The sequence below is a fragment of the Mesocricetus auratus genome, unplaced genomic scaffold (assembly GCF_017639785.1).
Source record: "Mesocricetus auratus isolate SY011 unplaced genomic scaffold, BCM_Maur_2.0 Super-Scaffold_100009, whole genome shotgun sequence".
Lineage (NCBI taxonomy): Eukaryota > Metazoa > Chordata > Mammalia > Rodentia > Cricetidae > Mesocricetus > Mesocricetus auratus.
The window spans coordinates 20,031,557-20,045,575 of NW_024429193.1; the positions used below are offsets into that span (position 1 = coordinate 20,031,557).

Here is a 14,019-nt window from a genome sequence, read left to right on the forward strand (position 1 = left end):
TCTGGGCTTTACATAAGACTTCTTATGGTGCTGGAGAGATCGCTCAGTGGTTCAGAACACTGTCTGCTCTTCTAGAGGACCTGGGTTCAATTCTCAGCACCCATACGGCAGCTCACAGCTGTCTGTAATTCCAGCTACAGAAGGTTTGACACCCTCACAGATAACAATGCAGGCAAAACACCAATGACAATAAAATAAAAATAATTATTTTTAAAAAGACTCCTTACAGAGCTGTTTCTGTTACTTAGTTTATTCATTGTGATTGAAATGGTTAGAGAGAAGCTTACTAAATAGCTAGATTTATTTTTTGAAGAATATTTTTTTTAAGTTGTAATACTCCAGGTGGACCTGTTGGTTTCTGAAATAGTGCTAATTAGCCTTTATTTCTTGGGGAAAAATCCTGAAGTTACATGTAACTATAAATACACTTGGGGAGCCTCTTTGGATCACATAAAGCTGCTGACTGCACAGCGTGGTGTAGCTTTGCTTCGCACATAACTGTTTAGAGCAAGGATCTGGACATCCTTGGCTTTATCTTAGTCCCAGTCTGATCTGGGCACATTTCACTCTTCTTCATTTATAAACTGGAGACAGTGTCTTGCTCATAGAATCCTCAAAAGGACAAGAATAAACGTTTATCATATTCTATCAGGAATCTGCCATATGGAGAAACTGCTTAGTAAATGTGTTGAAATAGTTGGAGAAATGGTAGACATTTTAAAAAAGGAAATACTCAGGCACCTGTTTTAGTAAGAGAGGTGACATGCTTGGGCTTAGAGACTATTCTCATTACAGACATCCTTCCTCCCTCCCTCCCCTGCTATCCTGCCACAGTGAACTATTCATTTAAAAAAGAAAAACTGACAGTCCACAGACCTTCCTTGGGAGACTACATGCATCTATTAATGTTTTTGTGTGTTTACTCAGGAAGTTCTATGAAAGTCCCAATAAACTGTTCCTTTTCACCAGTGGGCAATAATTAGAAAAGCCCTAAAAGCATCGTTTCCCTGGGGCAGATGAGGTGGCTTAGCAGGAAGGGGAGCCTTACTACTCCCCGAGTTTGATCTCAGGATCCCACAAGGTGGCAGAATTCTCAAGAGTTGTTCTCGGAGACCTCTGTAAGCACACTTGACACTCACATGTACAAACACAATAAATAAATAATAAATACAATTTAAAGGAGGTTCAGGGTAAACACTCGATAGCTGCCTGTAAAAATGCCAATTCTTAGGTGCCCCTAATTTGGAATGTTAGCACAGGGCTCAAAGCCATGACATTTTCTACTAATAGCTCATTTAAAATTTTATGTAAGATAGAAACATAAAGGAAACCATAAATAATTTGGAGAATTAGAAAAGTAGTCATAATTTGATTTGTGCATCATTGAAGCTAACAGAAAGTACATTTTTGTGAAATTGTGATTTTCCACAAAATCACAGTTAGCATAAGAGTTAAAATTTGTAGCAGAATAAAAACAAAGTAATTACTAAGAAGAAATGTGACTACTTACTGCATTTGACTTTTGCCACATTCTTCTGTGTCCTTATATAACTTTATAGTTACTCTAGAAACATAGGAAAGATAAATCGTGTCACAGATGAAGTCACTTGACCAAAGACATGCTCAGAGTTTGCTTTGTCAAAGTCCATGTTGGTCCTAGAAATTCTCCACCCTACAGCTCCCTGCCACCTGCCACCTCTCCTTTAGTCATACTTTCTCACAGTGAGAAAGTATGACTAAAGTTGTGTGTGTATGTATGGATGGATGTATGTTTGTTTTCAGGACTGACTGGTATTGGAACAGCCAGTTGATGTCCTCATCTCTGGGGAAGGCTAGTTCTCCTGCCTTGAGTCTTTGAACATTTATATTTTTAAATTTCCCGAATAAAACAAAGGGGTAAAAGATAATTTTCCAAAAAAAAATTATAAAAAAAAATGTTTACCCAGAGTATCTAGAGAATAGCTGCCTGGCACTATCAAACATTTTTAAAGCAAAACTTTAAGTCCAGGTTTATTTCATTTCTGTTGACCCTGATATGCATACATTTGGGGAAATGGCACTTCTTCATTTTCAGTAGCTTCTAGGCCTCTGTTTCTTGATAGGAAATGCAATGGTCTTTTTCACTTAGGCAATTTAAGTTGTCATCTTTTGATGAATTTATTTAAAGCTAAAAGCTTTTCCTATTCTGTGAAGAAAAAAAAGGTATGGTTGAAATGTAATGATTCACATAAGACACTGTCGGGTAACCACTCAACAATGAGCTGACTGATTGTAATGCATCACATCTCTTTCTGTGTAGAATTAAAGTTTATAATTCTATGATATTTATTTATTGTAGGATGTAATTAAAACCATTGTACAGAGTGGTGGCATCAAGCATCTAGTTACCATGGCAACCAGTGAACATGTAATAATGCAGAATGAAGCTCTTGTTGCTTTGGCACTAATAGCAGCTTTGGAATTGGGTAAGTACCTTGCTGGCAAACTTATTTTTTACTATTTTTATCTTGGATGAAAGGAAGCACAGGAGTGGAATTGAAATCAAATAGAACCTTGTCTGTGGAAGTATTTTGCTAGTGTCTACTTAAATCTGAATATATGGAAAATCATGCAAGTTGCTGTCACAGGTGTTTCCTGTAACTATATGCTTTGTCTTACATTTTTAGATCAGCACTTCAGGGCTTTTAATATTTTACTTAGAAAATACATAAAACATTTTCAGTAGACTTTATAATAATTGAAGTGAAACCTGGAATACCACAGGAAGAATTGTAACACAAATAATAATAAAAAAATATCCATAGACAGATACTAGGGTTCAAGCTGAAGTTCAGAGAAGCAAAGCAGCCAGTCACTAGCTCTTAGCCCTTACCTCTACTAAACTGAAATGGCAGTCTCATCTCCACGAATCCTCAGAGGCAAAAGCTCTGAGTTCCTGTCTCCTCCTGTCTTATATGCCTTTCTCCGCCCAGCCATATCATTCCTGTCTCCACCTCCCTAGTGCTGGGATTAAAGGCGTGTAAGCTCTGTTACTCTTTTGGACTGATTCACTCTCATATAGCCCAGGGTGGTCTTTGGACTCACAGAGATCCATCTGCCTCTGTCTCCTGGGTCCTGGGATTAAATATGTATATCACCCCTGCCTGGCCTTTATGGCTTGTGACCGGCTTTGCATTCTGAACCCTCATGAAAGCTTTATTAAATCATAAACAATGTACCACTACAAAAAAGAATGTGAACCTTTATCTACACTCTCACCTGTGTCTTTTGTATATCTGTGTTCAAAACTTCTCACAAAACAAAATTAAACAACTGTTAGTTTCTGTCTGTGATTGTTGGTGGCTGTGTGTACAGCATCTTTGTGGGCATAATTCTGCATGAAAAGCCAAGGCACAAATAAAATCAGACCCTGATAGCTGTCAGCCAGGGAATGTGTATCAGAGCCACATAACTTTCGACCCAGACCCAAAACTGCTTTATAGCACACCCTGCCCATAGGGTCTTTTAAATATAGAAGCACATTCTGTGCTAATAGGGGTAATTTAGCTTCTTCCTTTCTTTCCTATTTGTATCACTTTTTGTATGTTTCTCTTACTGCACTAGCTAAGACTTTGAGCTCTATATTAAACAAGAGTTGAGAGAGCGGGTAGCTTCATGTTCTGGATTGTAATAGGAAAGCTCTGTTCTTTTCCGAAGTTATATAACTTCAGCTGTGACCATTGTGTGTAGCCTTTAATGTGGCTATTAATTTCTTCATGGACTTTCTCAGATGCCCTTTGTTTATCGTGAATGTCCTGAAGTCCTTTTCTATGATATATTTATTGGTTTTCGTATGTTGAACAGGCCTTGAGACCCTGGTATGAAACCTAATTATCTGTGGTTCAGAATCACCTTAATATATTCTAGGATTTGGTTTGCAAATACTGTGTTGAGAAATTCTGGTTGTGTGTACATCCGAGAATTCAGCTGTGTTTCTTACATGTTTTTCTTGTTTGTATATCAAACTATCCTGGTCTGAGAAGTACTGATATTAGATCTTAGAAGCTTGGTGGATTTCAGCAGTGAGTCAGCCTGTGTCTCTCTATTACATTATTTGTTATGGGTAGGTCACATGAGTTAGAAATCACACTATTTCATCTAGGTGTTTCAGCTTTTGGAATCCAAGTTTCAAAGTGCCTCCAGTGATCTTTTGGCATGTGTTGTAACAACTCTCTTTTCATCTCTAATCCTACTAATTTGGGTCTTTTAGTTTGGCTAAGGATTTATTGAACATCTTGGGGGTATGGGGTGTTTGATTGCTTAAGGGAGCCACTCTTTGATTACATGCATTTTTCAGTATTTTTCATTAGCTTCTTCACTAATATTTATTAGATCTTGCTGTGTGTTGGGTTTGGTGATTTCTTTGGTTTGTTAGAACTCTGCAATCCTGGTATCATATCCATGTGTGTATGCTTATATTTACAAGCTTTTCATTTTACTATACCTTCACTGTATCCCAGAATTCATAAGAAATAGTAATGTATTTTCATGAGATTTTAGGAATTTCTTGTTTCTTCAATGACTGCTGTTCATTTAATAGTGTAATTTTTTAGCATATAAGTATTTGTATAGTTTCTGATGTTTCTCTTTTCTATTGACTTCTAATTTTGCTTACTGTGGTCTGCTAAGACAGAAGAAATTATTTCAGGCTTTTTTGTTGTTTTGCTGTTGTTACTTTTGGGGTTTCTGTTAAGGTTTATTTTGGGGCCTATAACATGGTCAGATTTGAAAGCTTCTATATGCCACTAAGGAAAATGTATGTATGTTTCTTATTGGTTGGATGGAATCTCTGGTTGGTCTGCAGGGTGACTTAGCTTTGTAGTGTCTTTGCTGGGGTGTTTGGCAGATCTGTCTTAATATGAGCATGGAAGATTGGAATCCCCTGCCATGACTGTCAGGACTTGTGGGATCTTTTATGCCTTTGTGTGTTTGTTGAAATTCACAGCCCCAAAATTCAGTTCCCAGATTGTACCTGTCTTGATGAACTGTAGTCCACATCCCCTCCTGACAGGTTTGGAGCTGCAGTCTACTTACTAGAGTACAGGGACAGTCTGTTTTTTCTTCCAGTTAAAGGATTGAAAGGCAGGAAAGAAAGTTTGCAAAGCCAGATTATATTTAAAGTGAAAGCAGGTGAGAAAGAGACAGAACTGGAATCACATTTCTTCAGGAGAGTGAGGAGTCCTCTTTGGGTGACTATTTCTGAGAGAGGGAGAATATTTCCTATTCCTCCCAGTTGATTTACTCACAGACCGAAGGGCTGATTGGTATTCAGCCTGTGTCCAACTTCATATGCCTGGCACAAGCAAGCCTGAACATTCTAGCTTCAGGGGAGAAGAAACAGGGAGTAGGTACCATCTCCACTATTTTTGGACATGCCATGAGAAGCTATGCATCCAAGGCTCCCTTCCCCTACCTATCTTACCTTCCAAACGACTAATCCTAACCTCTGTCAGTTCTATCAGAGCTCTTACAGATGTTTGCCTAGTAGACTTACACAGCCTTACATTTCCGTGTTTGTACATCTTACCTGTGTTCCTTGGAGACAACTGATCATCTTTTTTTAATCCACTCAGTCTGTGTCTTTTAATTGGCAGATTGAGGTCATTTGCATTTAAGGCAGCATTTAGCAGGGTTTGCTGTTTCCTGTGATAAGTGTTATGTGATGTTCTGGCTGGTTGGATTATCTTCCTTCTGTTAGTATTAGCAATTGTCTGTGTTGGGTGTGATGGACCCCCCCCCCAATGGCTCTCTGTTCATCTGTTCCTCTCATGGAATGTATACTTTCCCATGTGGCCTTGGATAATGCTGTCTTCTTTCTTTATACACACTCCTTTAAGAATCTTCTACAGTGTGGCTGGCCTGCTTGGCATGAATTGCCTCCATTTGAGTTTGTCGTCAACCGTCCTTATTTCTCCATGAGTTTCAAGAAATAATTGTGTTGGATATAGTAATTTTGGTGTTAAGTCTTTTATTTTCAGGACTTGAACTATGATGTTCCATACTCCTGGTTTTTAAGAATGCTAATGAAAGATACGATATTTTTAGTATGCTTCTCCCTTGCAGCTTTTAATGTTGTTTGTGTTTTTTGACATCTTGCCTGTGATATGTCTTCTCTGTTTAAGTTGTTGTTTCACTGGATAAATTGTCTGACTCCTCCTGCCCCGTGGGTTCTTAGGTTTGATTTCTTAAATGTATCCTAGGTTTCTTGGGGGTTTTGTCATGTTTCTTTTTTTTCTTTATATATGTCTTGTACTTTCTAATTTTTTTTTCTGGTGAGAGTGAGATGGAAAACAAAGCACAGAAAAGTAGGCAACAGCTGATGTTTCTTTAATATGGAGAAAACAACTAAAGGTTTTTGGGTTTTTTATTTAAGCGGCTGTCTTTCTCTCTATACCCTAGTCTTTTCATAGAAATTCTCAAAACTTCCTATTGGGAAGTTCTCTGTAAGTGATGTGTAGATGGGAAACATTGTTTAGCCTGATGGCACTACCACCATCCACAGTGGCTGTGACACACCGTTTCGTATTGTAGGCTCTGCTGAGAAAGACCTTGAAAGTGCTAAGCTTGTACAGACTCTACACCGACTGCTGGCAGACGAGAGAAGTGCCCCGGAAATCAAATACAACTCCATGGTCCTCATCTGCGCTCTCATGGGGTCTGGTGAGTATTTCTTCTGTCACTGGATATATCAGTATATACCTGCCATCATATATTAAATGTATAGTTACAGTAAATGAAGACTGTGTTTAGAAAGTAGCAGAAATTTTTTTTTTGGTTTTTTTTTTTTTTGGTTTTTATGAGACAGGGTTTCTCTGTATTGTTTTGGAGGCTGTCGGTCCAGCCTGGCCCCGAACTCACAGAGATCCGCCTGCCTCTGCCTCCCGAGTGCTGGGATTAAAGGCGTGCGCCACCACTGCCCGGCCCAGAAATTAATTTTTAAGAGGATATAGGAACTTGCCCTCAGAGGGCCGAATAAGATGTCAGATCCCCTGAATCTGTAATTCAGGCAGTTGTGAGCCAGGACTTCATTCTCTCTCTGCAAGAGCAAATATGTGCTCTGGACAGCTGAGCTACGTCACCAGCTCCCAAGATTACTTGTAAACTGAAAGTGTTCCCAAAGGATTGTTTTAAAACCGTTCCATACAGTAAAAATCAACATGTTTATCAGTGCCAAAACACATGGTTATGTAAAGAACAAGTTCTGGTTTTATATGTTGTCGTCTTAGCTAGACTTTATCCAAGAAATCACTGCTGTATATTGGTATATGTACCATGGATGCTTGGATGAATATTCATTCTACTGCTACTGAGTGGGGTGTTTTACAACTATCAGTTAAATTCTATGGAGTGATGTGGTGGCATTTCCTGTACTCTTGGTAATGTCCTGAGTGTTGTCAGCTGGTAAGAGTATTGAAGACCCTCCCCATAATAATGGGTGTGTATGTTTGTCCTTCTGGCTCTGTCAGTTTTTCCTTAGAATGTTGTAAATGCTGTTGGTAGAGTAACTCTTCTGTCACCGCTTCCTTCTCAGTGTCTACTGAGGTCTTGCTCTGAGGTCTCATCTATGTGTTGTTACCAGCATAACTACTCCTACTTGAGTAGCATTTTCCCTTTTCTACTCTTAGTTTCAGTCTCCAGTGTTGCTAACTTTGAAGTATCTGGTAGATAGTCTTTACTTGAGTCATTTTATAACCCACTCTGCAGTGCTTTCGGTTGTTTTACTTATACCACTTCTATTTAATGGAATAAGGGAAAGTTACTCCTTTTTCACTTAGATAGCTACCCCACCATTCTAAGTTATCTTCTACCAAAAACTTCATTTTCCCCTCATTTAAGGATGTTTTATTAATCCCTTCATTCACAAAAATTTTCTGTAGTCAACTGATTCTTTGTACATTCTGTCTATACATGAAAGATGTGATCCTTTCTAATGAGAATTCCACTGTCTTCTGTTTCCTTTATACAGTGGTTCAATTTTTTAAATTGTAAAATGTGTCTTGAAGCACAGGTTTGAGTTTATCATTTTTGAAGTTTGTTCAACTTTTGGAATCTACATGGGTTCATCTTATCTCTTACTAAATTGGGGGCATCTTTGACCATTATTTCCTGGGACTCTTTAAAGGTCTGTCCTGTTTTTCTTCTTGTTCAAGGATGGCACAGATGTGGGGTCTTTAACCATTATTTCCTGAGACTCTTTAAAGGTCTGTCCTGTTTTTCTTCTTGTTCAAGGATGGCACAGATGTGGGGTCTTTAACCATTATTTCCTGAGACTCTTTAAAGGTCTGTCCTGTTTTTCTTCTTGTTCAAGGATGGCACAGATGTGGGGTCTTTAACCATTATTTCCTGGGACTCTTTAAAGGTCTGTCCTGTTTTTCTTCTTGTTTAAGGATGGCACAGATGTGGGGTCTTTAACCATTATTTCCTGGGACTCTTTAAAGGTCTGTCCTGTTTTTCTTCTTGTTCAAGGATGGCACAGATGTGGGGTCTTTAACCATTATTTCCTGGGACTCTTTAAAGGTCTGTCCTGTTTTTCTTCTTGTTTAAGGATGGCACAGATGTGGGGTCTTTAACCATTATTTCCTGGGACTCTTTAAAGGTCTGTCCTGTTTTTCTTCTTGTTCAAGGATGGCACAGATGTGGGGTCTTTATTCATAGTCCTATAGGCTCTTGGTGCTTTCTTTTTTCTTCTATTTCATTTTTTATCTATTATTTTATCTATTATTCAAACAGTAATTTCTGTTGTCTCATCTTAATGTTTCACAGTTATTTCTCAGATCCTTTTATTCCAGTATTAAAAGTATCAAGTTGTATTTCAGTTTTCTGAAATAGTTACTTTAGTACTGAATTTCCCATTGGCTGCTTTTTGTCTTCTCCTTTCTTCCTGAGATTTTTTTCCGATTGTTTGTAGTATATGCATGTTTCTGTTGAGATAGTTTCATTGTATGAAAATACATAAACATAGCTTTACCATATTAGCCATTCTTCAGTGCTCAGTGGCAGTAAGTGTGCTTCTTGACCACCACCATCTCCAGACTGTTTTCCGTCCTTCCAAACTGATCCCATATCCATTAAGCAGTAACCCCTGTTGTCCCTATTATCCCTTTGCCTCTGGATGCTGAAGGTCTTATTCTGCTTTTTTTATATTATTATTATTTTAGGCACATCATTTAAGTTGAATAATAAAATATTTGTTCTGACTGCTAAGTGACATTCCATTGTATGTGACTATGACATTTTATTCCTTCCTTGATGGATGGTGTCTTATTTCTACCAATCATGCCACTTAACACCAATATAAAACTTACTCTTCAAGTCGCTGCTTTCAGGTCTTTGGGGTACATACAAAGAAATGGAATTGTGAGACCATAGGATAAATCTGTTGTATATTTTGAGGAGCTGCAATGCTGTCTTCCAAAAGAGCTTGTCTGTGTAACATTTCTGCCAGTAGTGTCTATGGCTTCCAGTTTTCAGCATCCCAACTAACCCTGTTTTTTATAATCACTTCTCAATGGATATGAGGTGATTGTTTGGATTTGCCTTTCTGTAGTCACCAGTAATGCTGGGGAATCTTTTCAAGTACACACGGAAAGTTTTGTATTTTGAATGGTTCCTTCATATGTTCTGACATTAAATCCTTTATGAGATGTGTGATTTATAAATATTCCCCATTCCACTGATTATCTTTAAATTCTGTTGATAATGCTCTTTGGTGTATAAAAGCTTTTTATTTTTATGAAATCCCATTGGTTCATTTTTCTTTTTGTTGCTATATCCTAGAATAAAATCTTAAGTTCCCGATTATTGCTCCATTGTGAGTTTGTCTGTAGAACAGGCATCAGTTTCATTCTTTACATATGACAATCCAGTTTCCTCACCACCATTTGTTGAAAAAGCCTTGCCCTTTCCTGACCAATCTTGATTCCCTTATCAAATCAAATGTGAGGATTTATTTCTGGTGTCATTCTATTCTGTTGACCTGTGTCTGTCTCCATGACAGAACTGCATTAAAGTCAAGAAATTGGAGACACTTCTGGTTTGTTTTGTTTTTGCAAGATTATTTTGTAAACTTGAGGTCTATTTAAGATTCTATGTGACTTGCTGAGTATAGTGGACCTTTCACACCATCACTCAAGAGTCTGAGGCAGGTGGATTTCTGTGAATTTGAGGTCAGCCTGGTCTACATAGTGAGATCCAGGACATCCAGGGATATATAGAGAGACCCTCTCTCAAAACAAGAAAGAAAAAATTCTGTATGACTTCAGGATGTATTTCTTCTTTCCGTTTCTACCAAAAGGTTAATTGTGGTGATTGGACATACCAAAATTAATATACCAGGAGCCAAGGAAATGGCCCCACAGTTAAAGGTGCTTGCCACCAAAGCTTGAGCATAGTTCTTGGGATCCACGTGGTTAAAGGAGAGTCAGCTCCCACACACTGTCCTTGGACCACAATACATGCCCAGTGGTATAAGCTTGTGGTTTAAGTGCAAATTAAAAAAAATAAACATATTTAGACCCCATTCTTCCCAGTAGCAGGTTCTCAGACATACTGGAAGTCCTGTACTTTCTTACAGTTAAAACTAAATGAACCAAAAAGATCAGGAAAGGCAAGCTAGGAAAAAAAAATCTAAAAAGCAGGTGAGTTTCACACAATGTATTTAAAGTATATGAAGTAAAAACTCCACTTACCACAAAATTTAATAGGTTTTTAGTAAACTATTTAGCTTTTTGCTTGAACTGCTGTTGGAGTTAAGTTATAGATTATATGATGAGCTGTGTTTATTTACTGCTTATTACCGTAAACAACTTTAGACTTCATAGCCTAATGTAAATTTTTATAAATGACAGTACACTCCTAAACAAGACCTTGTTAGGAACTGTTGAATTTTTCCTGATTTATTCCTGGTTTTATAGCTGTCTAGTCAAATAGTCAGGTGTATGTTTGGGGTAAACTATCTAGTGAGATTAGAACAGTGTAGCAAAACTATGAGCATTATCTTACTTTGTCTCTTCCAGAATCTCTATACAAGGAAGTGCAGGATTTGGCCTTTCTAGATGTTGTATCCAAACTTCGAAGTCATGAGAACAAAAGTGTTGCCCAACAGGCCTCTCTCACAGAGCAGAGACTTACCGTGGAAAGCTGAGAACTGCCGCTCCCGGCACAGGGCATCACCCCAGCTGACCACCCCACTGTTCTCCATCAGCTGCTTCCTCAGCTCCATCCTCTACTGCATCACTTGTGCATGCGTGTAATGTTCCAGTACCAACCGAAGAACTCTGTAGGTACCTGCCTAGTAAGATTTCTCCACCCATAGTTAACGTGAACACGACCGTCCAAACAAGTCTCCACCCATAACTGTTATCCTGTATCCCTGACGCTTGAGCTACATTAAGTAGAATGTGCATGTTGTAACCCTATGGTGATGTAAACTTGGTACTACATGCTGACTTGCTCTTCACCTGCGGTAAGCTACATAACAATGTACTGGTAAATTAGAAACAAAGAATGCAGCAGGATCTGTCTAGCATATTTAAAGATGAAACTGAACAGTAAAAGTAGCACCTTATCTTTTGGGTGCTTGGGAAGCAGTGATGAAATGCCGTATGGCTGCTCACTCATTAGTCTTCTACTACTGCCAGGCCCATTGTGCCTGGAGCTGAAAGGATTCCATACTCAATCTTTCCCTATGGTTTCTCCTTTTCTGAACTGGATAGGCAGTTTGCCAAACAACATGGCAAGACTTCATTAGGCTCCTCATTGCATCTTTAACTGACAGAGGCCCATTGGTGAACCGGGGTATTCAGTGTGATCAGAACAGAGGGGTTAAAGAAACCCTAGCATGCTGGACCATGTTGGATCTTGCCGTATTTTACATTCTGGTTTGTGTATGGTTACATCTAGAACTTCCATCAGTTAACTAGCATTGTCCAACACGTGTCTCTAAACTTACTTGCCATATGTTTCAACCAAGGAAAACTGAGTACAACTTGTTTGGTGGAGAACGGCCTTTTTTTCCCTCCGTTTTTCATCTTTCAGGCTGAAAGTAAGGAGTTTCATATAAGAGGAAACATGGAGGTATAAGCTTGTCTACACTAAAGAAAGCAAGGCCAGTTTTAAAAGCCATAGTAGCCAGTCTGGTACATTCTGCAGATGGCCTCATAGCAGTCATTGTTAAGAGTTCCTCACTTCCACTTGCCCACTGAGAACCACAACAATCTCACAGACTGCAAGCCAGGACTCGATGTCAGAAACCTTCTTGGCAAAATGCAGTGTGCTCGTCACTGCCACTAATCACCACCAAGTGAGTTTTCAGAGCTCTGACACACAGTCTTTATAAATTAATCAGGACTCCCTGCCTTCTAGCCCCCAGTTTGACCCCTGCTAATAGATGTGGGAGGATGGGCTCCTTTACAGGGCTGGAGGGCAGTGAGGGGCTGGACAGGGGACCAGCTCCTTCCTCCCCAACAGGAGATACAGGTGTCTCTGCATTATCTAAATCCCACTTTGGTTTTCACAATTTTAAATTCAACAAAGATTTACAAAACTAAGTAAAAACCTGACTAACAATTCCCAGTGATATCCAAATAAAGGAACTATTGTGATCGATTGTGCTACACTTATTGTAGGAATGAGCTCTTTAAAATCTTTCTCCTGGGCTGGATAAGTGGACTAATGTTGCATAATTCTGTCCATATTAATAACTTAATAAATAAATAGCATATGAAACTAGAGTGGTATTACTTGGTTTCTCTGTGTATATCGTATATAGTTTCACATCTAAGAACAGGGCTTGTTAATAGTTGCTACTAACTGTTGTTGATGAATTCTTCCTCAAGTTTCAGGCTGCCAGCAAAAAAAAAAAAACAGATAGATTGATAAGATTTGAATAGTTCTACTTCCAGATTATTACAACAAAACACTTTATAGATTGCATTCTTACTGAAAAGCATTATAGAAAAAAAACTCAGAATAGAAACATTCCAAGGTCATAGATTTGAGAAATGGTACCATGTGGCTCAGCTGCCAGCAATCAATTCAAGCTAATAGGAACTCCTAGCTCCACCAAAACCAAGTGCAGTCCACATCTCCAGAGGACTCTGCACTTAATTACAGTGGCCAACAAATTAGGAGAGTTGTGCTAAGCCCAGGCAGTTGGTGGAAGAATGAAGACCAGATAATCCTTCATCTGCAACTAATTAAGCTCAGTTTCAGGGGCTAACATTTAATGACTGCTACCCCAGAGTGCCTTTTAAAGGAGACAGTGGCAGAAACAGCACCACAAAACCAGGAATGTCCCTTTCTTCCCCTTGGCCCCACAAGAAGCTTGGAGTCCTTGAACCAGCTTTCCATACTGTAACCTTGCATTCCAAGCAAACCTGATAAACACTGTTCCAGAATCTATTGTTCTCCTTGGAATCGTAGTCTGTGTATACTGTGATGTGAATAGAGATGTGCAACAAAACTGTAAAGTTCTAAAATGATTACCTGTTGGGAAGGGTACTAGTGTGAAGGTCTACTCGTCAGTGCTCAGAAGCTTATCAAAAACAGCCCAGACCCTGGCACACAAAATAAGCCTTCATGAATTAAGAAGTTTAAATACTTCCCTGTGGCCTATTCATGACCAACACAACTTGGGTATATTTGGCTTCCACATCACAGTTTATCATCAAAGAAAGTCAAGACAGGAAATTGAATATAGCTGAAACCTGGAAGCAAGAGCTGACACAGAAGCCATGGAGAGGGGCTGCTTACTGGCTTGATACCCATGGCTTGTTCAAGACCACCGGCCTAGGGTTAGCAACACCCACAATGGACTGAGTCCTTCCCTCATCAATCACTAAGAAAATGTCCTACCAACTTGTCTACAGCCCAATCTATGGAGGCATTTTCTCAATTGAGGTTCCCTGATCTCTGATGACTTTAGCTTGTGTCAGGTTAACATAAAACTAGCCAGTACAGAAATTCATGAACTAGAAACAT

General features: G+C 38.9%; 1 protein-coding gene across 4 annotated transcripts in view; it reads left to right on the top strand.

Moving 5' to 3' along the window:
- Positions 1 to 12,768, top strand: part of Rap1gds1 (Rap1 GTPase-GDP dissociation stimulator 1) — a 120,487-nt gene extending 107,719 nt beyond the window's left edge. For all 4 annotated transcript variants that reach the window (XM_040751715.1, XM_040751714.1, XM_040751717.1 and 1 more), the window contains 3 exons: positions 2,339 to 2,465; positions 6,571 to 6,699; positions 11,055 to 12,768. In XM_040751715.1, the coding sequence (XP_040607649.1) occupies positions 2,339 to 2,465; positions 6,571 to 6,699; positions 11,055 to 11,182 (384 nt within the window). In that variant the 3' untranslated portion in view covers positions 11,183 to 12,768. The remainder of the gene's footprint in view (positions 1 to 2,338; positions 2,466 to 6,570; positions 6,700 to 11,054) is intronic.
- Positions 12,769 to 14,019: the final 1,251 nt, after the last annotated feature.